Source organism: Phocoena sinus, chromosome 7 (genome assembly GCF_008692025.1).
Source record: "Phocoena sinus isolate mPhoSin1 chromosome 7, mPhoSin1.pri, whole genome shotgun sequence".
Taxonomy (NCBI): Eukaryota; Metazoa; Chordata; class Mammalia; order Artiodactyla; family Phocoenidae; genus Phocoena; species Phocoena sinus.
The window spans coordinates 12,942,073-12,967,628 of NC_045769.1; the positions used below are offsets into that span (position 1 = coordinate 12,942,073).

Sequence of the window (25,556 nt, forward strand, 5' to 3'; positions counted from 1 at the left end):
AACACTCATAGTCTCTTTGCCCAGGTCATTTTATTGTGAGGCCCACTGGGCAGACCACATGCCTTCAGGGGCAGCTCAGAAGCCTGAGGTCCAGAAAAATCCCCTCACAGTGACTAGGATATTCCAAAGTGAATTTTGGAGGGTTCTGAAAAGGATTTCCAGCCCCTTCCTAAGTTGATGACAACCACTAAGTGGTCCATGCTATTTAGGTACAGATCCAGGTTTCTTTGATCCAGCAGATATCTCTGGGAGTGATAACAGTATGAGCCATTAGAGTTTTTGATGGTAACTGGTATATTTTAATGGCAATTGGGAGGGGAAAGAAATTAGGGAGACTGGTCAAGTCTAGATAAAGTATCATTAAGACCAGAAACTCTGAAGCCAAATAAACTGGGTTCAAGTCTCAGATTTACTCCCTATATGACCCTGGGTAAGCTGTGCCTCCGTTTCTCCCATCTTTAAAATAGCACCGTTAATATCACCTGCTTCCACGTATTGCTGTGGGGGTGGAATACAAGCAAAATGCTTAGAACCGTGTCTGGCAGAGAGTAAATGGCATAAAAGTAAGTATTGACATATGCTCCTATTGTTACGGAAGCATTCTGAAGGAAAAGATTGGGGCTGCATTCTTTCCCCAGGACCTTACCACTACTTCTTGGATGAATTCCACTCTGGGCTTAGTTGGACTTGAAATTGTTTCTGAGGTAAACCTGTCTTAGGCAGAAGCATTTTCCAAGAACCTCATCACCTCATTTCCCCATTAGCATTGTCAGCTCTAACTACTGAGATCCTTGGCCCAGGCATGACAGTTAGACCTCCTCCTTGCTTTCATCATTCCTTCCAGCATCCCACAAGGAGGACTCCCATTCTCTCGTATTGCTCTCCTACATTGGCTAGATCATGGGGCTGGGTATCCTCTCTAAAGAGCACGCCCTTGTTCTGCATCATGGCTCCATCTGGGGGCTCCGCCCTGCTCTGGCTAGCCCTCCCACTTAAATGACCTGGACCCATCTAAACAGACCTCTGGGGTAAAAACTGCTGTTGGCCTGAGTCTCAAGTTCCCCTGCCTGTCTGAAGAACAGAAACAACTCCTGTCTGAAGTAGTTATTACCAGTGGTTCTCAAATCGAAGTGTTGAGAAATTCTGATGAAGTAAATTACACAGACCTAGATGAAGGTTACAAGTAAGAACAAGAATGGACATTATTCACACATTGCCCACCATGTGATACAATGTTAAACTCTCAAGGTCTCCAGAAGAATCTTGAGGTAGTGAAATACTTTTCCCTGCTGATCCAACCAGATGACCCTGACGGTTTATTTGCAAGATGCCAACTAATCAGTAGCTTACTTAAGGAAAGGAAAACAACATTCACTCATTTCAAGTTATCTGAGTTTTACTTTTTCCCCTTCCTCTTCTTTCTCTTATACAAATTCTGTTTTTGACTTTGTTAGATGAAAGCAATGTGTTATAGGTTTCTCTTGCACACAAGTAAACGGTGTTGCTAATACTTAGCAGTACACCCCTGAGTTACTGTTAGATAACAGGCATAAATACTACTGGGGATTGTCCTTAAAAAGTCATGATCCCAGGTCCAACCTCCAGGATTTCTCACTGAACAGGTCAATCTCTGATAAAGCCCAGGAATCTGTATTTTTAACAACAGGCAAGTGAATATAATGCAGGAGGTCCTTTGCCTGCTGTGGTTTGTTTTTTTTGGTTTTTAAATTTTTTTTTTCTTGGCTGCATTGGGTCTTTGTTGCTGCCCGTGGGCTTTCTCTAGTAGCAGCTAGCGAGCGGGAGCTATTCTTCGCTGCGGTGCACAGGCTTGTCATTGCAGTGGCTTCTCTTGTTGCGGAGCACGGGCTCTAGGTGCGCGGGCTCAGCAGTTGTGGTGCTCGGACTCAGTTGCTCTCGGACATGCTGGATCTTCCCCAACCAGAGCTCAAACCCTTATCCCCTGCATTGGCAGGCAGATTCTTAACCACTGTGCCACCGGGGAAGCCCCGCCCACTCTGCTTTGAGTGACCCAAGGATGTTCCCTGGAGCATGTCCCCAGCATCCTGGCCTGAGAGCATCCTCATAACCCAGGTGCAGGCTCAATTTTCCTTCTGAGCTACTAGAAGGAGTCTTGCTAAGGTAGAAACCAGTCTGAGGCCACAGTGTGGGGCTCTGAGCAGGAAGGCAAGCAATAAACAGCAGGAAAAGATCCTGACAAGAGTCATGGTTTTATTTAAGAAATTTAGCAGAACCTATAGGCCTTGGTCTTGCCTTGGTCTCTTCAGTTATTCTGGGTGTAGCTCAAGTCCTAAATGCCTTTGAAGGATCTGTGTGTTCCAGAGGTTCAGTATCCTGCCTCCCCCCAACTCTGGCCAGGTGGCTTCTAGTCACCACACACCCAGAAGTTCTGCTCAAATTCAATATGCTTGGAGGTGGGCAGTCACAGATTGAAGGCTCATCCATTTCCCACAGCAAATGAAAGATCCAGACTCCTGGGTTCTCTTCCCTGCCCATCCCCTTTGCTTTTCTGTCCTACCCACTCCTTGTCAGTTTCTGCTTTCATAGGAATAAAAAGGAGAGAAAATAAAGTCCTTAGCTAGTGCGTTTGCTAGATTTTACTGAAAAAACTTATTTTCAATAGGCTAAACAAAAAGTGTAAGTTCTCCTAAAATAAAGTAACATTCGTTCCATGTTTCCCAGGACAGCTTAGTTCTTGGGAAGTGAATATCCCTGACCATCTCAGACATGAATCCAAGAACTTCATCCAACTTAGTAAATGGATTCAAGTGGCATTTGGAAGTCAAGGTCACAAAGTCCCTACCCTGAAGTCACACACTTTAGATAGATGAGAGGCTCTGCAGACAAGTTTCTTGGTCCACAACTGATTAATGGTGTGATAATACAATACAATAAGGAAAAGCATGAAAGGAGAATAGGAAAGAAAGGGAGGGTGCATCAATAGAGCTACCTGGAAGAAAGAGACGAGGCAGGAAAACCATGAGAAACAGACAGAAGAATTTAAGTGAACTTAAATGGTAGATCTGTAAAGGGTTAGTCAGCTATACAACCTCAAATAGCCCTCCTGAGGACACCCCAGTATCACAGTTAATCTATCAATGTTGCACTGCTACTAAAAATGACAGGACAATCATAGCCACCCCTGTGTGAGGCCTCCCCTATTCAGGTCACCTTGATGGACACTTCATGTGCATTAGCACATAGTACACACACAGTGATGATCACGACGGTGACCCTGAATCATAAAGACGGCTAAGTGATGTTAGCATACCCTTCCTTTTTCCTAAAAGTGGGATACTATAAACATACAGAAATGTGTTTTAAGAGATTTCCTTCCAAAATCATCGTTTTTTCAATTTAAAATTATTTTTTAATTAAATTGGTAAGAGTAAGTTGGCTCAGTTGCTTCACCAGCAATGCCTAATATTTTAGGCATCGCTGGACCTCAAGTTACATGAAAACTGAGACAGGTATGTGTGTGAGGGCATGGAGGGCATGGGGTAATTTTTTGGTTTTATTTTGTTTGGTTGTTTGGGTTGTTGTCTTTGTGTTTGGTTTTTTTTGCTGCTGTTGTTTCTTAAGAAAGTGAATGGAAAGGCAAAGTTTACAACTGATTCCCAACTGTGTTTCATCAGTCCTATAGGACACATTTATATCTATAATTGTAAAAATGTAACATAACATCTCAAAGTCTTAAATAGGAGTCTTTTTAAAGGGCTGAAAGATTTAACAGCAGAAAATTGTGTATCTCCATTAATGTGGAATATTATTGAGTATGATGAAGGTCTTTGGCAATGCCAACCCATAATTTATATATATATATATATATATATATATATATATATATATATATATGGCAATACCAGATAAGTGAGCTTGCATCTTTTTTTCCCTTTGATCCTTCTTTGGCCCTACTGTGTTTTGGTGGTGCTTCTCTGGTTCTCTGTGTACCTTTGTATGTGCTTCATATGTTTGGCACCTATATTTGTTTATATGTCCATTTGACCTTATGTGTGCATTGTGTGTGTGTGTGTATTTTTCTTGGTGCCTCAGTTTTTTAATTAGTCTTTTCTCTTTGATGTTTCATGTTTCTTTCTTTTTTTAATTTTCTCTTTACAATTTTCCACTTTTAACTTTTCTATCACATTCTCTCTCTCAAGTATATTATAACATTTAATTATATCCTTCATTATGCCTTGTGCATTTTCACAGAAACACACATTCGTGCATTTATATTAAATAGAGGCTAAACTTTATTTTTAAAATATTTCTTATCTGATGGGATGAAAGAGTTTTTCCTCACTTGATTCTGGCTAATAATTTCTATGATTCATGGCTCTTGATTTATTAAAATAAAATAATTTCATGGCCCATCATGAAATCTTTAGGTATTCTAAAGATTCCAATCAAAGGATATATAAAATAAAAATGTGTAAAAGGAAGATAAAAATTACAGGTAGAAGATTATCATTTGAGTCTCCAATTCACCACAAAACATATTTGTACTTCACCTACTTCTCATATAGACACAGAAATTTACAGAAATAAAATACAAGTTGATCACTTCTTACATGCCTTATGTCCTCTATCTCTCTGCACAAATGTAAAAAATATTAATAATAACCAATTCAAATAAATTTATTATCATTAGTATACTCATATACAGTTAAACAACATAATAATGTCACATCAACTAGGAAAAACCTGCTTCCTAGAACAATTAATATGGAGGCTGTATTTAGAAAATGGTGAAGCAAAATGAAATTGATTCATGGTCTACCACTATTGTCTTATTTTATCTCTTTCCTATTTTGCAATCCCCATCAATAATTATAAGCCTTTAAGGTGTGAAATTATTAAATTAGGTGTATCTTTTATAGGTTATTAAAAATAAAAGTTGAAGGCATAAATTTTATTTGACATAGGTTTTTCAATTAAAGTGGAAATATTATATTTGCTTTGAACTGAATACCAGAAAACTCGAAAAATTGACATTTCCAGTAAACCTAGAGGGGTATGGAGCACAGAAATACCAGTCTTACTTTTATCTCTGAAATGTAAAAAAAAAATGCCAAATGTGACTCAGGGGTCATGAATGTTATACTACTTCCTATCACTTATCTTGTCCCTTTGTTATCAGCAGGTATCTACGAATCCTATCTGTCAAGAGTAAAGGGGATAGTTGTATCACTGAGTGTACTGCAGCAGTAATTGTAGGTTAACTTTCAATTATCAACAATTTTGGATCTACATTTTGGATTACAGGAAGATTCTGAGAGCCCCTATGATTTTGTCAACATCAGATAGTGTCTTTCTATTTTCTTCCAGAGTCAAAAGTAAATGGCATTGGATTATTCATTAGAAACACTATGTGCATTTTTCCTCCTTTCCATTTGTGTAAAGTAAAATATTGGAATTCATATAACCCAGGGCATGACCTTCCTCTGAAGGGCTGATACACAGTTAATAGCCCATGGGAAGGAATTTAATCCTTGGATCCCTACAAAGCTATAAAGAGCCTAGATCACTTCTCCATGTACAAGCTTGGTTTTAGAAGCACACAAAGCTCATTTTGGAGTCGAATGGAGAAGTCTGTGACATATAGCACATAGAGTGATTCTAACAGATGGATTTTTCTTGAAATAACTTCATTAGTTAATCACTTTTTTTTACATATACTTTTTCTAGCTAACTGGTATAGCTGCCAGCTGGAGCTGCTAAGAATCCTCCAAAGAAACTGGTAGGTAGGGAGAATATTGGCTAATTTCACCAATTCTTGGATGAAACTTCTACTAATTTCATACTAACCATCACGTATTTTGAGAGTAAAATCTTTTCCTTTATTTTTTTTCAACTTTTTCCAAAAACTTACTTATCTGTGTTTAAACCAAATCAATCATATGGAAAAAACTTTCAATTTTAATAAATTGTCTGGATCAGAGTTTCCCATACTTGACACTATTGACATTGTGGATGAGATAATCCTTTTTTTTTTCTGTTCTTTGCTTTTGTTTTTTTTAATGTTTGTAGCAGGTTGTCCTGTGCATTGTAGGCTGTTGAGGAGCATCCCTGGTCTCTACCCACTTGATGTCAGTAGCATCCCCAGTTGTGACAACCAAAGATGTCCCCAGACATTGCTGAATGTCCCTGGGGGCAAAATCACCCCAGCTGAGAACCACCACTCTAGAAATAGGAGGTTCCTAGTTTTAATTCAATTTTTAAAATAATTTAAAAAATATTTTAGTGTATTCATGTATGTATTTAATTCGAGATATGTCTAAAATATGAGAAGTTTTTGCCTTTCAGTCAGGTAAATGAAATGTTTTTATTGGGGAGGGAGGGAGTAGAATTATTTAAGTGGTTAATGCTTTCATAAATCTCTCTGGTTAAAGAGAAAAAAAGACAAGATAAATGGCTTTCAACTACCAATGAATATTAATTATCTAAGGAGTGTCATCATCATCTTCATCAGACATGTTGAAGAGTTCTTTTCCTTTAAAGAAGGTCCTCAATGTAACTGTATGAGTAGAATAATAAAATCCTGTGGTGGGATCATTTGAGATGTAAGTGATTAATTTTCAGCTTAGATGCCCTAAGGCATTTTTAAATAAAGGAAAGCAGTGTAATTTAATGAAATGAACATTGAGAAAACTGGGATCTGTTTTGACTTTAGGATATCATTAGGCAGTGATTTGGGGCTCACAAAAGGATTAGCCATTCAAATAGAGACATTCCCTGGCCTTTGAAATTCAGGGGTAAATATAATGTTCCCCTCCTACTTATGACTTAGTGATCTTTCTGTAATTTATATATTGATGGATATAGGAAGAGTACCATGGGAATAAGATGCTAATTACCAAGGGTTTTAAAAGGGAAATAGTGAGCCTATTCTAGTTTAGCAGGAAAGTAAGAATGTAACAACATGAAGTATGTGGAAAGAATCATTCGTTGTTTTTTAAAAAAGTAATGATTCTATTCGAATTGCTTTCTTTGCAGCAAAGGCTTTCTAATACAGATTTGCTCAAGCAGGCTCTTAGTACAAGATAATTTTAACACTTAACCAATTCCATGTTTGAATGTATAATTTCCCCCCCAAATTGAGACATGTACCTAAAAATTTTATAGTGATCTGTTTTCTTTGTTAGATTTCCCAGAGCCCCTGAAGAATTTAGATCTTACACTTTATTTTAAATTTAAAACTGATTCTTTTTAATATGTTATATTGTGCAGACCATCACTTTATTCCTCTCAGAATGCATTATCTCCTATTTTTTTTCTTTTTGGTTTCTTAAAAGTATGACACAAATTTATTACTTTACAATTCTAGAAGGCAGAAGTCTGAAATGGGTTTCACTTGCCTAAAATGAAGCCTGTAGGCCGGGCTGCCATTCCTTCTGAAGGCTCTAGGGGAGCATCTGTTCCCTTGACTATTCAATCTTCTAGAGGTTTCCTGATTTCTTGGCTCATGGCCCCCTCCTCCATCTTCAAAACCCGGAGGGGCAGCATCTTCATCTCTCTGACTCAGACTGCCCTGCCTCTGTCTTTCACTTTTAAGGACCCATGAGAATGCACTGTTTCCTTGGATATGGCAAAAGCAAAATCACACATCTTGAGATTTCAACTCAAAGGACCAAATATCACTACTACGTGCCTTATCTGTACATCATGGGGTTCACTGCCCTCAAGTCACAAACGAAAGCGTCTGTGCACTTACTTTCTGCAGGTTCTTTAGGGCGGCGGCCGCTGGACGACTTCCTCAGCAGGCTGCGTCCCGAGGTAAAGAGGCTGGTTAGTTCCTCCAAAGGACTCGTGGGTGTTCTGGACCGGGAACCGCTCGGAGCCGACCCGTAGGTATTGACCGAGGCATTGACCATCTTGCTCCCATCTTGCGACACCGGTCTGGGGGTCAAATGAGGCACTGATGGAGAGCTCCTGGAGAGGCTGCCTGAATGCACGGCGTCGTAGGGCGGGGGCCTTTTGAGGCTGAGCGGGGTCAGGGACCTGCCCATGCTGACGGGTGACGGAGAGGCGGAGTGACTTTTGGGGTAGCCGTGGGGAGACTGCGTTCGGTATAGAGTGGAAGGCGGGGGAGGGGACGAGGAGAGAACCGAGGCAGCAGGAACGGGTCCCAGGGCTCCGGCCTGGTCTTTCTCCAGTTTAGGGTGGCCGGAGGCCTGGGACGGCAAGGAGGATGGTGATGCCCCGGCCTGCTGTTTCATATAAGACACGTTTTCCAACACAGGAAGCTTTGTGACCTCCAGGGGGGTGAGCGGAGACTCATCGGAGTTGGGGGAGCACTGCACAGGGGCCGGGGGGAACACCAGCAGCGGGGGTCTATGAGAAAGCAGGTTGGGAAAGGGCGGAGGGATGTCACAGAGCAAACCCTTCGGGGTACATGGCACTGAGGACTTGGCCGAGTCCAAGTCAGGCACCGTGGGAGTAGCACACTGCGAAGAACAACTGTGATGGTCAAGGTCACACTTTGAGTCTTGGCCTAAGTCGTCAAAAATGGGGTATTTCATTTCTTCGTAGACGGCCTCACTCTGGTCGTCGTCGTCTTTCCGGAAGTCTCTGAGAATGTTCCCCACCATCTCAATGTACACGGGTTCCTCCTCCTCGGGGCCCCCTGAGGGGCTGCTGACCTGGGAGAGGGAGGGGTCCCGAGGGAGTGAGGTCCTCCGGGGCACGTGCTTCTTGACATACGTTTCGTCAAAAGATGTGCTGAGCTGAGTGTTTGGATTCCGTTTTGGTTTTGGAGGAGGAATCTTCTTTGAATATTCATCACTGTGGGGTCTTGGCTTGGCTGACACTAAAAGAAGAAGGAGGAAAAAGAAAACGTAAAACAGATGAGTACCATAGGAAAGCTTTCAAATATGACTTTCAGGTGGATTTACTGCTCTAAACATTTGAGGGGACGGGTAATGCTGCGTTTCAAGCTGGAGACGTAGACTACAAATCCAACAAAAGTCAAACATTTCCATATTTAGAAAAATATGATGCAGGAACAGTAGTAATATGTATCTTCAAACTAATATAAGTAATCCAACACAGATAAATGCATTAAGACCAGGACTTACTCATCCCTCTGTCTTAGAATTCCTAAATAGAAACTTCAGATGACACAATTGGATAAAAACAATCACACATTTCATAAAAATCAACTTCTAAGAATTCAGCAACAAAGAAACTTAGGAGAAAAAATCTAGAGTTTCTATTAGTACAAATGGTTACAAAAATACCATGGGGACTGAGCCCTTTAAATGATGTGGCTATTACACATGATCACATCTTGCTTTTATTTGGGGTAAAAATGTTCCAGTCTGCTAGACTTAATCTCTGTCTTGGTTCAGATAAATAACTTTTATACAGATGGGTCTGATTCTTCAGGGGAAATCGATGTGAACATTTTATGAGGCTAGACAAGTTAATCTCCAAATCTCCAGGTATTGTTGATTATGGTGTATTTGTTTTAGTTCATAAGATCTCTTATGATATCCCAAATGCTGTCTTGGAATGAATTTATTGCCCTGACACATCAGAACCCCCTGGAGAGTTTTACAAGAGAATAATCCAGAGAATGATGTGTAAGCTTCAAGAATAACTTCTGAAAACTCACAACAGATATGCCTACAAGTACACCCCACAGCCCCCCTTGTAATGGAACATAAACTTCTGACTCCATCTAGTAGGTTGGAACAGGCTGGCAACGTGTCTGTGACTGCCATCAATTGTTTAGCATGCAGGGAAAGTACTGGAGTCTTGATATTATCTCATTGTGCTGATATATGATTATGATGATTAGCATTTTTACGCAATGTGGCAGAATGTAGTTGCTTGTGGTAAGTGGTAGCGTACAATGTAAGTTGACGGTATAGCTTATAGGTGTACACCTATGAGAAAAGAACAGGCTTCTCTATAATTTGCAGCTTGAAGGGAGGGGAGGTCTCAAGGCGCAAACCAGGAAACACCCCAAATTTTCTGGGTTTTTTTTTTCAACTAGCAAAACTTATGACATAGGAGCTTTTCTAAAACTTACTATTGGAGAAGCAAGTGCTTAAAGATTAGTTAGGTGGCTGCTTTATGCATCAATCATGCCTTCAGAGAAAGAGAACCCATCAAATATTCTAGCAGTGGCTATATCTTTTGCTTCTCTAGGTCATTCCTGCTTTCAAATATTCTACTCCATTGTACCCATGGTGATGGTTTCACTCACTACAATCAAGCAGCTTGTTGAAGGGAAGTTTCTTAATGTATGTCGACTTTTCCTTAATTTACAATAGGAAAAAACTAGATGCCATTTTACAGGGGGACGATACAGCAGTAGAGCCTTTTAGTGTCAAAAGGGAAAAGCCTAGGGACATAATGGAATGAAAACTATCCAGATAATTCTTTAGGCGGGACCCAAAGTGACCAATAGCTCTTCTCTATATCTCCTACCATTTTTATTGGTTTTGAAATCTACCATGTATGTTAATTTTCATATGATTCAAATAGATCATCAGACTACATACAAAAATTGGAGCCCAAATAAAGTAAACCCATAAATTAATGAGTGAGATTGACTTAGAACTGGAGGGACTTTGAAAGAGCCAGGACTTAGAACAAAAGTCCATCCAGATTATTCTTCTGAAGCTTGTTTCCTGCCATGCTCCACCTCAGTGTGTCATCCTAGGCTAAGTAACTCACACTCTAGGAATATCTGCCACTGACTATTGAGTTCTAGGAGCTGGATGGTGTGGGAAGTAGCAAGGTGTTCTATAAATGGAGAGTTAACCAAAAGCTAGGAATGAATGTGTGTCCATGAGATGGATAACTTCATTATATGCTTAAAATTATACTTAGAATAAGATTTTCATTTTTCTCTGGTTCCTAAATTATAATTCACTGCCGTTTTCTTTGACCCTTCCCTAAACATAGACTTGGGTTGTTGTACGGACAGAAATAACAGGACAGGCAGAGCCCAAGCCTAGGTAGAAACACTGCATTGAAGGAAGACCATAACCCAGGATTCCCAGGAAGTTAGAGATCAGTGGTAGAGCTGACAGTAACATGATATTCAGGGAAGCAGCAGCCTCTTCCCTGGAACCAACGTCCCTCTTCCCACATAGAATAGAAGGTGGCCTTTGGAATAGGCAAGACCAATGTTTGGGTTGCACTCAGAATATGCAACTTTGTTTGCCAAAAGATCAGAAAAAAATGAAATAAAGACCCGCCATATCTATGAAATGTGGAAGAAAGAAAAATGTTCTATTCTAGAGCACAACATAGTTAGAATTAAGGTAACTATTCATTATGAAGAAATTGTGATAATTTATTTGAACTGTTAGGACAACTTCAGTACCAAACCAAGTACAGGTATTATCTGACGCGTAGGATTAAGTATAATATGTGACTCTTATGATGACTCTGAGGTAATCGAAATTGACAGTTGCTATGGACTGAACTGTGTCCCCTCCACAAATTCATATGTTGAAGTCCTAACCCCCACTGTGATGTTATTTGGAGGTAGATCCTTTGAGAGATAATTGGGTCATGAGGTCATGAGGGCTGGGTCCTCATGATGGATGAGATTAGTGCCCTTATAAGAGGAGTCACTGGGGTATCTTCGTTGTCTTATTCTCTCCACCATGTGAGGACATAGTGAGAAGGTTGCCATCTGCAAGGCAGTAAGAGAATTCTCCCCAGAAACTGACTATGTTGGCACCTTGATCTTGGACTTCTGGCCTCAAGAACTATGAGAAAATATATGTCTGTTGTTTAAGCCACCCAGTCTGTGGAATTTTGTTATGTCAGCTTGAGATGACATAGACAAGAGAATACTGATTGAGCCCTATGTAAAGACCCTATAAAGCTAACTCCTGAGCACCCACTTTTTCATCCTCTGGCACTGTAATACTTTAATAAGCTTTGCTACTTGAAGAATTAATTTAACTCTTTCCCAGTCTTTTCAACGTAACCAGCACCTTCCCTTGCCCGGTACCTCCTCACCCCTGAAGCCACATCACAGAAAGCATATTACAGCTGAATACAGAGATGCTGATCCCAGGTACACCCAGGAGCATCCTTCCACCACACTGCCTGTTATTCTGATTCTTCTTAATCTGATGCTCCAACTTCTGATTCGTGCCAAGGCACGTGCCATATTATTTAATTAGACCCATTTTCTAGATGCTCTTTGTTTTCTGTAGTTGTTTGCTTTGGCATATAGACTCCCTGCTCCACTAGGTTTTGTATGTTCTGCTGCCCACCATCAGAAGCAGTTCTCCAGCCAACCTTGCCCAGCAAATCCTTCATTATCTGGGCAAGCTTCTTCCCTCTCCCCTTCCCTGTGTGGTGAAAAGAGCCTAATGCAGGCAGATTCATATAATTCAACCACATTTTGTTTCCTGCTCCTCTTCCTTTGTATGAATACAAATTTAAAATGAGAGAACTGAGGATTATTTAGTGAGTAAAGCAATAAGTAAATTACAGCCAATCGGGATGAATAAACAGATTCATTCTTCAGTATTGGGAGACTTTTCTTCCAGGCAATATCTGGTTCCCATTCCACATCCTCCTTGCAATCTCATGGCTCTCTCTGAAAAGTCAGAGGAGGGAATAGTTTCATCTCTAATGAAATGATTTTTCTCTGCATTTGCGACATCATCTGGTTTCACCTTATTCCATGTATTGAGTAAATATGAAATTTTGTTTCAAACTGTCATATCTGCTTTGTTTGTTTTTTGTTTACCCAAATAAGAAAAAGTCTGAAATTTTTAGCAACTTTGCCTCATGATTTATTTTAGTTTAACATCACCCTGGGGAATTAAAAATTAAGGGAAAACTCATGTTTCAAAAGTATTTCTTAGAAGGTGCTTAAAAATAGTCTTGATCTACATACATAGGTGCTGAACTACTGCTAAAGACAATAAAAATTGCATTGCAAATTTCAACACTTAACCAAATTCAACCACAATAAAAAGTGATTTTTATTGCTCTTAAATGAATTTTAAATCATTACTAATAATGTCACAAGATAGAAGCAATAATCCCTGTTCAGCTCCAGAACACAGAATTTCATGCTTAAAATAGTATAATGACAGTAGCATTGAATAAGCAGAAAGTGACACTTTTTGAAATGAAATATCTGAGCACAAAGGTAATGCATGGCTTTCAGTCATGCCCAGATGATCTGCCTTTCAGAGTTAATTTGGAAATCTGCCATGTCCTTGTCAAGCTATCCTTCTGAAATAATATTTTCCTTATTAAAAAAAAAAAAAGTGTACTATAAAACCAGGCTTTGGTGTCTGTGAATATTCTTGAACAAGAAGTGGAAAAAGAGACACATCACAGGTGGGTATTTCCCTGATGGAAAGTCTCTTTGGTCACAGACTCCCAGAATTTGAAGGACTCTTAGAGATTATCCACCCAAACTCCATATATCACTGATGAAGAAATATAATGCCTTATCAACTACTTTAAAAAAACCTCATAATGTCAATTCAATCTTTTATAACTTTTAAAACAAAGGAAAGAAATAAGGGGGGAAAGCTCTGTAATTCATTATTTTGTATATGGCATAAAGTATCATTTTAAAAAGGTCTTCTCACCCATGCTTATAGTGGTATTATCGCATGGCCTGGTTATAGAGGTATACTTAAAGAGCTCTGGTTATAGAGATGTATTTAAATATGTAATTCAAACTGGGAAATTAGAGTCCAGTGAACAGGAAGTAACGGCCACACTCTGTGATACTGAACTGGCTGATTCTAGAAAGTGAGAGGCACATTTCCCACTTTCAGCAGAATTGTGCTCACAATAGCTCTCTTTTCACAACTCACAATTCCAGAGGTTTGAGCAATATTTTTATTTTCAGTCACAAGCCCCATAATGCCACCCACAAAATTGTTCTTTTCTTATTTTATTTTAGTTTTTAAATTAAGGTGTCTGTAAAGGGATGGGAGTTACAGATACCCTTGGTCTGCTTACAGTGGGACCAAGAAAGTGTGATAATGTGCAAAAAGGATCAGATTTGGAATTGTAGTATCCGTGCTGTAATACCATCCTGGATCTGCTAGCGATGAAAACACAGAATTCAGATCAAAGTGTGGATGGAAACAGTGTAAGACATGGGACTGGATCAACACTATGGTCTTAAAGTTGAGTGGGAATGAAAAAGCCTTAGCTTAAATTAGATACAGGGCATTTCTTATGAACAAGAAAAGGTGACTCAAAGGACAGATTTAAGCACTCAGAGAGCAAAACTAAGAACCACAGAGAACCAAAACTGGGGAAGCTGGGCCCTAATCAATAAATTCTGCTCCCGAATAGGGAGAACTGGCACATGTGCACAACTGGATTTCCGAATTGGTATAAACCAGTGACTTCTACGTGACTCCCCTCTCTCAAGCTCCTACTTTTTTTTTTTTTGCGGTCCTCGGGCCTCTCACTGTTGTGGCCTCTCCCGTTGCGGAGCACAGGCTCCGGACGCGCAGGCTCAGCGGCCATGGCTCACGGGCCCAGCCACTCCGCGGCATGTGGGATCTTCCCGAACTGGGGCACGAACCCGTGTCCCCTGCATCGGCAGGCGGACTCTCAACCACTGCGCCACCAGGGAAGCCCGCTCCTACTTTTTTGAACAAGACTGTACCCTGCAGTTTTCCTGCTCCTGACCTGCCAGTCTATGTCAGGTTTTGTAGGGCAGATAAATTGTACTTTTAGTTCAAAGACCTTTGCATATGAGGAATTTCACTCAACATGCCACATGGGCATGATTTAGATGATGAAATCCTGGATTTCAAGCTGATGGTGTAATGCAATGAAACTTTTGGGCAATATTTGCCTACTGGAAATATTGGGACTTGAAGGCAAGTTGTGATAGACAGTCTTCCAAGGGAGCCACCCTTAATTCCGTCCTTCCTTCCTTGTGTGTTTTCCACCTTTCAATAGGTGGTCTATGTCCCTTTCCTCAAATCAGGGCAGGCCTTGTGACTTACCTTGACCAACAGAATGTGGCGGAAGTGATATTCTGAGTCTTGAATTTAAGAGAACCGACAGCTTTCACTTCCTCTATCTGAAAAGCCAATTGCCATGTAAGACCTCTTAGACCAAAAAGCTATGAAGAAACTCAACCTAGTTTTGCAAAGAGGCCACACGGAGGAGAAAGACAGCCCAGGAATGTGAGTAAAGCCTTGTTGGACCTTCTAACCCATCCCGCCTGCCAGCTGAATACAGCCAAATGAGAGACGCCCAACCAATGACACATAGAGTAGAAGAACTACCTATACAAGCCAACTCAACTCACCAAACAATAAGTAATAAATTGTTACTGCTTTAAGCCATAGCATTTTGGGTCAGTTTATTGCATAGCATAGATAACTAAAAAAAAATCCTAAAATTAATTTCCTGTTTTATGTAGCTATCTCATAGGAAAATGCTATTGTTATTTTCACAGAACTAGGGTACAGTGTGCACCCTGAGGAAACGGAAAGCATCCTACCAGAATAGGGAAATAAAGAAGTAAGCTTGCCTTCTGAGTATTACAAAATCACCACAGGATGATTCAGAGAAGAGATATAAAAAGAGATTACATACTTTCTGGTCAAAAGACTGGATTGAAATCAGAGGGAAGGTATTAACATATGTAAAGGAAGAACAAACGGGATCTTTTAGCCACAAGGATTATAAAACCAGGAAACTCACAGAGCAAAAGACGGTGGACACTCACAGCAATGCCCAGGGGATCTGGTCCTCTGTTATATCCCTGTGTGGGGGAATGGCCCGAGCACGCTGATAGAAACTAAAGCTTGACCTATATGATTCTTACGAGTCATTCCTTCTCTAACTTCAGTTTCATCAAGAAACTTTTTAGTAAGAGTGATTTCCAAAATATTACGCATATATTTCACATTAGAAACCAGCAAGGTGGAATTCTGGTTTCATACACTGCTATGGTCTGAATGTTTGTGTCCTCCCCACCCCCAAATTCATATAATGGAATCTTAACATTCAATGTCATGGTGTTAGAAGGTGGGCCTTTGGGAGGTAATTAGTTCATGAGTGTGGAGCCCTCATGAAGGAGAATAATGGCCCTATGAAAGAGACCCTACAGAGCTCCCCAGCCCCTTCTGCTATGTGAGGACATTGAAGAGGTCAGCAGTCTGCCGCCTGGAACCTGACCAGAACATGACCATGCTGGCACCCTGGTCAGGTACTTCCAGCCTCCAGAACTGTGAAAAATCATTTCTGTTGTTTATAGGTCTGTGGTGTTTTGTTATAGCAGCCTAAAGAGAGACATGCACCCATCTCTTGAGCTTGGCTACTTTGACATCTTGGTTATTCTAGACATCTAAGGATGGAGTTTCTGAGTTTATAGATTAAAAGCCAATACTTTACCAGGGAAAATTCACCACAATAACACCATTGCATGGGAATCTGTCCAGACAGGCAGCCAGCATTCCTAAAGAGACATGACTCTATTTATAAAGTTGATCACAAATATCCAATTTGATATTTCCATCCCAGGGAAATAATCTTGTTTCCCAGTCTCCCCCTGCTCTAGTCATGGGATGCCCTTTAGACATAGCCCACTTGGAAAGAACAGAGAGTGGCTGTATTGCGGGCCTTTCCTTGGCTACACTACTGCAGCCTCTCAGACTCCACCTGCCATTCCAACTTTACACAAGTTGAGAAGGAATAGAGAAAAGAACTGGAGGAAACGTATCCATCAGGGAGAAAGACCATCCTGCAGGGATGATCTCTGTCAGACAGGATGCTAAACTATTAGATTCCACAACTGACAAAAACTCTTTTCTTGATAAAACAGTAGTTGGGCTCTTGAACCTTCCTCTAGGCCTATTTATGCACTTCCCTGTATAACCCACTATTTGTAATAATCCTGCCAAAGCCAGTTTACCCAGAAACCCCCACCCTCAATATCTGATCACCCTTGATATCTGATGGGGTTCCGCATCCTCCACCGTACTCCCAGTGATGTCTGACCATCCTGGCCTGTCTTCAGCAAGAATCCTCTTAGGTCAGTTTAGCCAGAAATCCCCCTTACCCTTGTGTTTCCTCTTAGTAATTTTCCATCCGATGACTCCCACCCTGCTTCCTAGCTCTAATAATTCCCACTTGCCCCGTAACGTATTTGGAATTGACCTCAGTTCTATACTGAGGTCTCTTTTCCCCTATTGCAATAGTCCTAAATAAAATCTAGTTTTACCATTTACTGTCCAGCTCTGGCTTTTGTTTGACATCCCTGAGTTATACATGGCTGGTTTCTTCCTAGTACTCAGATCTCAGCAAAAAAAAAAAAAAAAAAAATTCACTTCTTCAGAGAAGTCTTCCATGACCATCCAATCAGTACTTAATCACACTGGATATTTCTCTTGTTTGTTTCTCAGTTGGTTTATTATGTAAGCATAATGACGTAAATTTTTCAACGCTCTTTCTCATACATTCCTTCAGATATTCATCCTTCTTCCCTCCATTTTCAATGTGTTTTAATGAAAGTTGATCTCCTTAGAGTGTTTAGGTGTACTTAATCTTAAAGACTAGTCTTATTTTAAAAAACAACCTAAATAAAACTCTATGTCTACATTACTACAGGTTCCCCAAACCAAAAACTCTCTTGGTTTTATCTATGCATACCAATCACCTCCACATAGTGGCCAATCAAATGATACTTAGGAAGGCCAAGTCAGAGAAAGTAATACATATATTTAAAACTTAGGCATAGCTGAGTTATTAAACCACTGGTTATAACTCTTTATCCCTTTGCTCAAATATTTTGAAGCCAGAGAGAAAGGAAGAGAAAGGAAGTAAGCAAATAAGTTAATTTCCTGAGTCCTGAACGAAAAAATGTGATAACAAAAAAGTAGCCATGGAAAATGCGTGATGCTGAGAACCCAATAGAAGCTCAGTTAATTTAGATTCAACCCAGTAGGATACAATGTTAAAGAAAACTAAGTTGGGAGAAAAATCCAATGAACGGTTGGAACATTTTCCCCTGCCCGTTGGGCAGTCAACTTTGTGGAAGCCAAATCCCTGCAGTTCCATAGATACAGTTTACTGAGGATTATCCTTTGTAAATCTGTTCTGGTTGAGATAGGAAGATAGAAATGTTTGTGATCTTCTAAAGTATCTGAGATCACAGAGGAAGCAGCATGAAATTACAGAACAATAAAACATTTCATTCAAGTTCACTGAAGTGTGTTGATGTTGTTCTAACATCTGTAATGAAAATATAGGAGGAAGAGGAAGAAGAAGGGGGGGGTAGGAAGAGGAGGAAAAAGAGAAGAAGAAGGAGGAGAATAAGAATAGTTACCCTGTATCAAATGCATTTTTTGGTATCAGGCAACATGTTTTGGGGAGACTATTTTATTTAAAACCTACAACATCCCTAGGAGGTAAATGCTATTATAAACCCTGTTTTACGGGCACTGAGATTACATTATAGAGAAATTAAATTATTTGCCCAAGTGGTAGAAACTGGCTTTGAACCCAGGTGATCTGACTCTAGTTGCCATACAGTCAAAGAATAATTTGCCTTTATAGATGATGATGCATTTTTGTTTTACAAATATATAGTTAAGGGGGTTTTAAACATTTTTTAAAATACGGTACCAATACTCTTTCATGAATCCGATTAGCCTGAACTCCAATTCCAATTTAGTAGTTGTATAACCTTGGGAAAGTCAACTCTAACCTTTGAAAGCCTTGTTGAACTCAACTGTTAAGTGACTGTAACGCATGTTCGCAGGATGTTGTGAGGGTTTAAAAAGACACTGACCTGAAGTGTTTGGCATACTGCCTGGGCCATAGGAAGGGCTTAAAAAGTAAAGCCAATATCATTATCAATTATTATCAGTATTCATTGAAAATCTCTCTACATTGGAAGATATGTAATGAGAGCGTACGCTTTCATGCATACTTCACATTTATTTAGCACTGAGCTATCAAAATGAATGGTGCCAGTGCCCGCGAGCCTACCAGTTCTGGGAAACTGTAAAATGAGTGATTGCCCAAATAAATATAGATTTTATGTTCATTGAACTATGAGATCAATATTTCAGTTTCCTTTGGTATTAGGGTTATATCTTATGTATAGCCACATAATAAAAGTGAATTTATTTTGGAAGATGTAATCCTTCCTTTAGAGATATATAGGCTTTGGAATTTTCTGGGCATTATCATTTCGGTGTTGGCACTCTTAGCTTCTTTCATCTTAACTTTTTTAAAGATGTTTTTCTTGAGTGAGTTTTAATTTAAAAATGCAATTAAACTCAAAGCAAAAGAGAAAATGTAGGATGGAAGTCACAGCACGTGTGTGGCAATGCAGAAAATTCAACAGATTAACACTTTTTATTCAAACTCTCCTTTTTCCAAACCACAGATATACCCTTTAGGTTTTGCAAAATGACATTAGGAGCTGTTTTCTGTGCTTCGAATTCAAGAAGAGTGTGACTGGATTCTAAAAAAAGAGAAAGAATATTTCTAAAAGATGAGGTGGCTCATCTCAAGAACATCCTATTGTTTTATGCTCTATGCATGTAATGAGCATGTAGATTGCATAATATTTATGTCATTGAGTTTGGGATATTATAGATATTCCATTATCCCTGTGTAGTCTACCCTCCATTTTTGCAGACTGGGATTGGAAAAGGGAAAGGATTTCTTTTTGTTTGTGCACAATTTTTATTTAACCCTGATGACCCTATACTTCTTCTTAGCACGTCCTTTGTACAAGTTCCATATTTACCTTTCTATAAATTCAAATGAGGAAAATGGTTCTATTTGGGACCAGATGGTATGACCCATGCCAGAAGTTCATTGACCAGGAGGAACAGATACTGGTCATTTTTGGTTCTGAATTCTTAAGGATCACTGAAAACACAGCACAGACTGAAGCAGCATTGGACAATGGGAGAGCATAAACATTGACTTTTGGACCTGAGGCCTCAGAAATCAGCTTTGCTCTCTTATTTCTCCTATTATTTGGCAATTCTGTTCAATCCACAGTAATTTCAGAGCTGGGGTTCCAAACAGGCAGGCCAACAGTGGGCCATGGGAAGCAGCATCCCAGAGGAGAATTTAGCCTTCCTCATCTTGGATAAATTCATGGGCTATATGTGAACCTAGCCTTTTATTACTCAGTATGACGACTGCAGTTTCAGTTTTAGATTTAGGTTTGTTATCTTTTCTTTACAATAAAGTTATCAGGTTGACATGAATTCTGAACCTAAAATGTAAGAAAAGAGAGACATTATGGTTTGCCCAGTCTGTACTGTTCTCAGATTATTGTCCTCAGATTATTCCCTGTGAGTCTTTTTTCTATCTCCAGGTCACACCTTAAACATCTAACTTAAATATCAGCTTGGATTTTTTTTTTTTTTTTTTGCGGTACGCGGGCCTCTCACGGCTGTGGCCTCTCCTGTTGCGGAGCACAGGCTCCGGACACACAAGCTCAGTGGCCATGGCTCACGGGCCCAGCCGCTCCACGGCACGTGGGATCCTCCCGGACCGGGGCACGAACCCACGTCCCCTGCATCAGCAGGTGGACTCCCAACAACTGCGCCACCAGGGAAGCCCATCAGCTTGGATTTTAATCTACAAATTAAACTTCCACTCACAGTTGCTTTGCACAATAATAATGGGAATCTAAAGAAATGCTCTAATCTTAGTCTCAAAGTGTACTTTCAAACTCAAATTTGAATTTCTATGTGTGTGTGTACACATATACCCCTATGTACGTGTGTATACATGCACATACATATGTGTATGTATACATGTATATGCGTGTATACATATATACACGCATATACGTGTATAAAACATATGTAGCATATATACATTTATGAGTCTATCTATCTAGCTATTCCCTGTACACCCAGAAATGCCCTGCTTTGTGATAATGAAAATGCTTGATCAGATCCTTTACATATACGGTTGTAATTACTGTAATCAATTAGCTCTGAACATGTCATGAACTCATTCCCCAACCCCTGCTCAAAACCTGGCAATGATGACCCATAATCATTACAATAAATAAGACCTTCCACCACGTGGCTCAAATCTCTTGCTCCAGCCATAGCTTACAGTGCTTGCCCCTTTGAGAACTCGCTGCAGCCACAATGATTCAGTGATTCAGACCAAGACAACGATTCCCCGCCAAGAACTCACTACCCCCAGAATGCCCTTCCTCGAACCTTCTCCAACCCTCGCCATCCCCTACTTCAAGTTTAAGTCTTCGTTTAATTTTCACTCAGGGACCTCTTTCCAGGAAATTCAATCTAAAAATAATCTCCCCTGGAACCCTCCTCTTTTTTGTGTCCTCATTTCTAGGTGCACGTCTACTGATTGTTTAATATCCTCCTTTCCCCCTAGATAGGAAATCATGTTTGTTTTCCTCACCTCTGAAGCCCCAGCTCCCAGCACAGTGCCTGTTTTAGAAGAGAATTAAAATTTCTGCAAAGTCACAAAGAAAAAGATGTAAACTTTCATAGTGCTCATTCATTCTAAATACTTTTTATTCATTTCACTTCAAAGATATTTTGCAATGAAGTAGATAAGCGGGTAGACCTTGTCTCAACATCAGACATCTTATCTCTGATCCATGTAGAAAGAACTAATCGTAGTATGAGAAGCAGCAAAAGCAGTCTCAATTAAAACAGGAGAAAAATGTGGTCCAAGTTTCTCCAAGCTAAGATGGTAGTTTAGGTAGAGATAAGACAACTACAAAAGAGCTCGGAGCCGGGGGGTGTGCAAGAGGGGAGATTACGTGAGGAGAAGTCAACCTTGAGCAAGGTTTGGGGTGGTGTCCTGGGTCACTCAGCAGGTATAAACTGTATAGAACAAACACACAGGGTAACTGGGAACAGTGCTGCTTCTTCCATTTCCTGGACTCTGAACGCTCTCAAGTAAATTTGCTCCTACAATGCTATTCAAATAGCACAAAGACCCAAACAGGGAGGACACACTGTTCTCAGCCAATAGGAATGTCGGTGTTTACCTTGGAGATAAGGATTCTTGCAATCAAACCCATGTCCTAAAAACCTCTGACAATCACCCTAAAGTACACAGCACTGAGAGCAGAGAATAAGAGCTTTCAAGTGGGTATGCCGGCACGCTGCTTAAAACAATAACCAAAATTCCAGAGTCACGGATATAGCTGAGACGTTGGACACATATGGTAAATGCCCTTAGAATGAGCAGGAAGTCACATGCCCTGGATCTCTCAAAATTTTCCTATGTATTTCTGTGAACAGATTCAAAGGATAAGAATGGTTTTCCTCCTTTATGTATCATTTGTCACACACCCACACAAAGCCATAGCAGAAACTGTTCTTCGCCCCCCACCCCGTGAATTTACCATTTAAAGGGGAAACAAAACACATATAATTTCTAAGGATTTACCAGCAAGTGAGACTCACAGCTGACAAAACAAGTAGGAAAAGCACCCGAAATCCAAATTGCTGCTCCCACTCTTTCCTGCCCCACCCTGTCTTCCAGGTCTTGCAGATTTCTGGTGAGTTTTTCATAACCCTCTAATCTTTTCACTAAGGTCCAGTTAGGTCCAGAACATTTCAATGACAGGAAGCCAGACTTTAATTCTGTCTTTTGCATGGTACGTTCACTGCCATGAATTTGGTGAAAGCCTGATCCAGACACAGAGCTGAATTAAAGGAAACAGATGAAAAGATGTGGTCCCTCAGTCCAGGACCCAGATGACTGGGGTCAGCAGATGATGTAATATTTCTAAATAACATAATGCATGCAACAATAGAACGATGTATGCAGGCTACTAAAAGAGAAATATTGTTTAACTGTAAAGCAATTATACTCCAATAAAGATGTTAGGGCTTCCCTGGTGGCGCAGTGGTTGAGAGTCCACCTGCTGAGGCAGGGGACATGGGTTCGTGCCCCGGTCCGGGAAGATCCCACATGCCGCGGAGCAGCTAGGCCCGTGAGCCGTGGCTGCTGAGCCTGCGCGTCTGGAGCTTGTGCTCCGCAACAGGAGAGGCCACAGCAGTGAGAGGCCCGTGTACCGAAAAAAAAAAAAAAAAAAAAGATGTTAAAAATTTTTTTTGTAATACTGCTTACCACTAAAAAATATATATATAATGATCTTTATATTTCAGCTGTCTAGGTGAATTTTTACTGAGCTCTAGCTAACACCCTCTCCCTCACCCATGACAGCACTATCACAGTAAAACACAGTTGCCTCTGTGCTTGCCTGTGTCTGCCCCGGAATGTTCACTCCACGGGAGCCCGGACTGCCTTCATCGCCTTACATACCCAGCGTCTAGCCCAGGCCCTGGGACATAGCAGGAGCTTTAAGATATGTGTTGAATGACTGACTGTAATGATTCAAAACTGGAGATGTTGTGGAGTGCTTACTCACTGTGTTTCGTAATGCCGTACATTAACCGACGCTTGTCTATCTTTCCACCTTCTTTTCTTACCCGTGTCCTTCTTGCTCACCCTGCTCCGGCCACAGTGGCCTCCTTCCTATTCCTAATTGCCAAGCACCTTCTGATCTTAGGACCTTTGTGCTCGCTCTTCCTGCTGTCTGGACTGTTCTTCCTCCAGATATCTGCAAGTTTTGCTCCATCACTTCATTTCAATTCTTCTCAAAGGGTTTTCTCTGACCTTCTTATTTATTTATTTATTTATTACTATTCTTTTATTGGAGGAATGATTTTTATTGGCATATAGTTGATTTACAATGTTGTGTTAGTTTCTGCTGTACAGCAAAGTGAATCAGCTATACATATACACATATCCATTCTGTTAGATTCTATTCCCATTTAGGTCATTACAGGGTATTGAGTAGAGGTCTCTGTGCCATACAGTTGGTCCTTTTTGGTTATCTATTCTGTATATCTGAAAGAGTCATCCCCCGCCTCTTCACCCCCCTCACCACTGCTCACTTTCTTTATATCTTCATAGTGATGATATAACTATATCACTATATAGTGATATAACTATATAACTACATAGTGATTTCGGGTACTTATCATTAACTACCATCATATTATTTATTTATGTCTACTTGGCTTATTGTCTGCCTCCCCACCCTGAAACATAAACTTCATGATGGCAGGGACTGTTTGTAGGCACTGCTATATCCTCCAGGCCTGCAGAACTGCTTGTCATCTACTAGGTGCACAGGAAATATTTGTTGAATTGGTAAGTCATGAGAAGCTACAAAACACTTGGGAAGGTACTTCTTTTGTAGCCTGCATCTCTCTCTGCCATCTCAAACTTCTACAGCACATCTGTTCATAGAAGCTGAGCTGAAATGTGTAGACAGTTTGAAAAATAATAAAAAATAGAAAGGATATTAGAAGGGATCAAACAAAAATCAACATGGATGATAATCGTTTTTCCTGGCCCTTTCTCCACAAAATCCCCTAGAGTTTTGCTGAGCCGAGTTACACACGGAAAATTCTGAACACATCACAAGTCTCCTTCCAGTCCCTGCTTGCAAGAGCTTCTGTTCCAATTGAACAATTACACCCTCTAAAAATATGCCCAATCATCTGGCTATGAATGTAATATTTTATTGGTAGGAAAGATACCACTTAATTACCCAGATCCTATCCAAATTTTGCTACGATTATGGCCTTTTGAAAGGAACCAGGCAGTTTTGGTGGGCAATTCAGCATCCTGTATCGAAAGCCTTGGAAAGTGCATTTGCTGGAAGACTGCCCTTGTAGATATGGATCCCAAGGAAATATCCAGTCATATATGAAAAGATACATACAAGAATCTATATGTAACACAGTGCTGTCTCTGTCATAATAAGCTGGAAACAACATACATATCCGACACAGCAGTGTGCCCCTAAATTATGAGATGTCACTGCTACATAATGCAGTACTCTGCAAATATAAAAATAATGTGATAATACGTCTGTTGACATAGAAGGATGGTCATGTTTACAAAATTATATTTTTGTATATATTGTATACTGTATATTTATTTTTCTTTGACTTGGGGGAGTATGGCTGTACATATATACATATGGAAAAACATGTACATATACATATGTTTTTCCATATGTATATATTCATATCATAATCAGGTTTCACTTTTAAAATAATTATACTATCATAAAATTGGGGAGGAGAATTCTTTTTAAGTGTACCCTTTCAATTTATATCATGCATTTACAACAGGGCAACATCTTCCTCAAGGAGATAAACACTGGTTCTTGGGGCAGGAGCAAAATATCTTACTCTTTTCATGTATAAAGCACAGATATACATACAGCACATCAACATATATAGAGTGTATCAGTGGTATTAAAATGTCATGGGATGGTGGTTGGTGAGGAAGAATATATCTAGGAAGACTCTTTATAGAGGTCATAATGAGAAAATGGTTGAGAAACCCCAATTCTTTCCAATCCAAAATTTTTAATCATACGTTTATGTATCTTTTCAGAAATATTAAAATCCCTTCCATTATTTTGCACATAATTATTCCTCCTTACTTCCAGTAAGTGCAAATTTAAATCCAATCATAGTCACTGAGGAGAGGGCCCTACATCA

General features: G+C 40.0%; 1 protein-coding gene across 1 annotated transcript in view; it reads right to left on the bottom strand.

The window, feature by feature from the left end:
* NYAP2 (neuronal tyrosine-phosphorylated phosphoinositide-3-kinase adaptor 2) overlaps positions 1-25,556 on the bottom strand; it is a 247,373-nt gene that overhangs the window by 100,719 nt on the left and 121,098 nt on the right. The window contains exon 3 of the mRNA XM_032638255.1: positions 7,733-8,827. Coding sequence (XP_032494146.1) covers positions 7,733-8,827 — 1,095 coding nt within the window. The remainder of the gene's footprint in view (positions 1-7,732; positions 8,828-25,556) is intronic.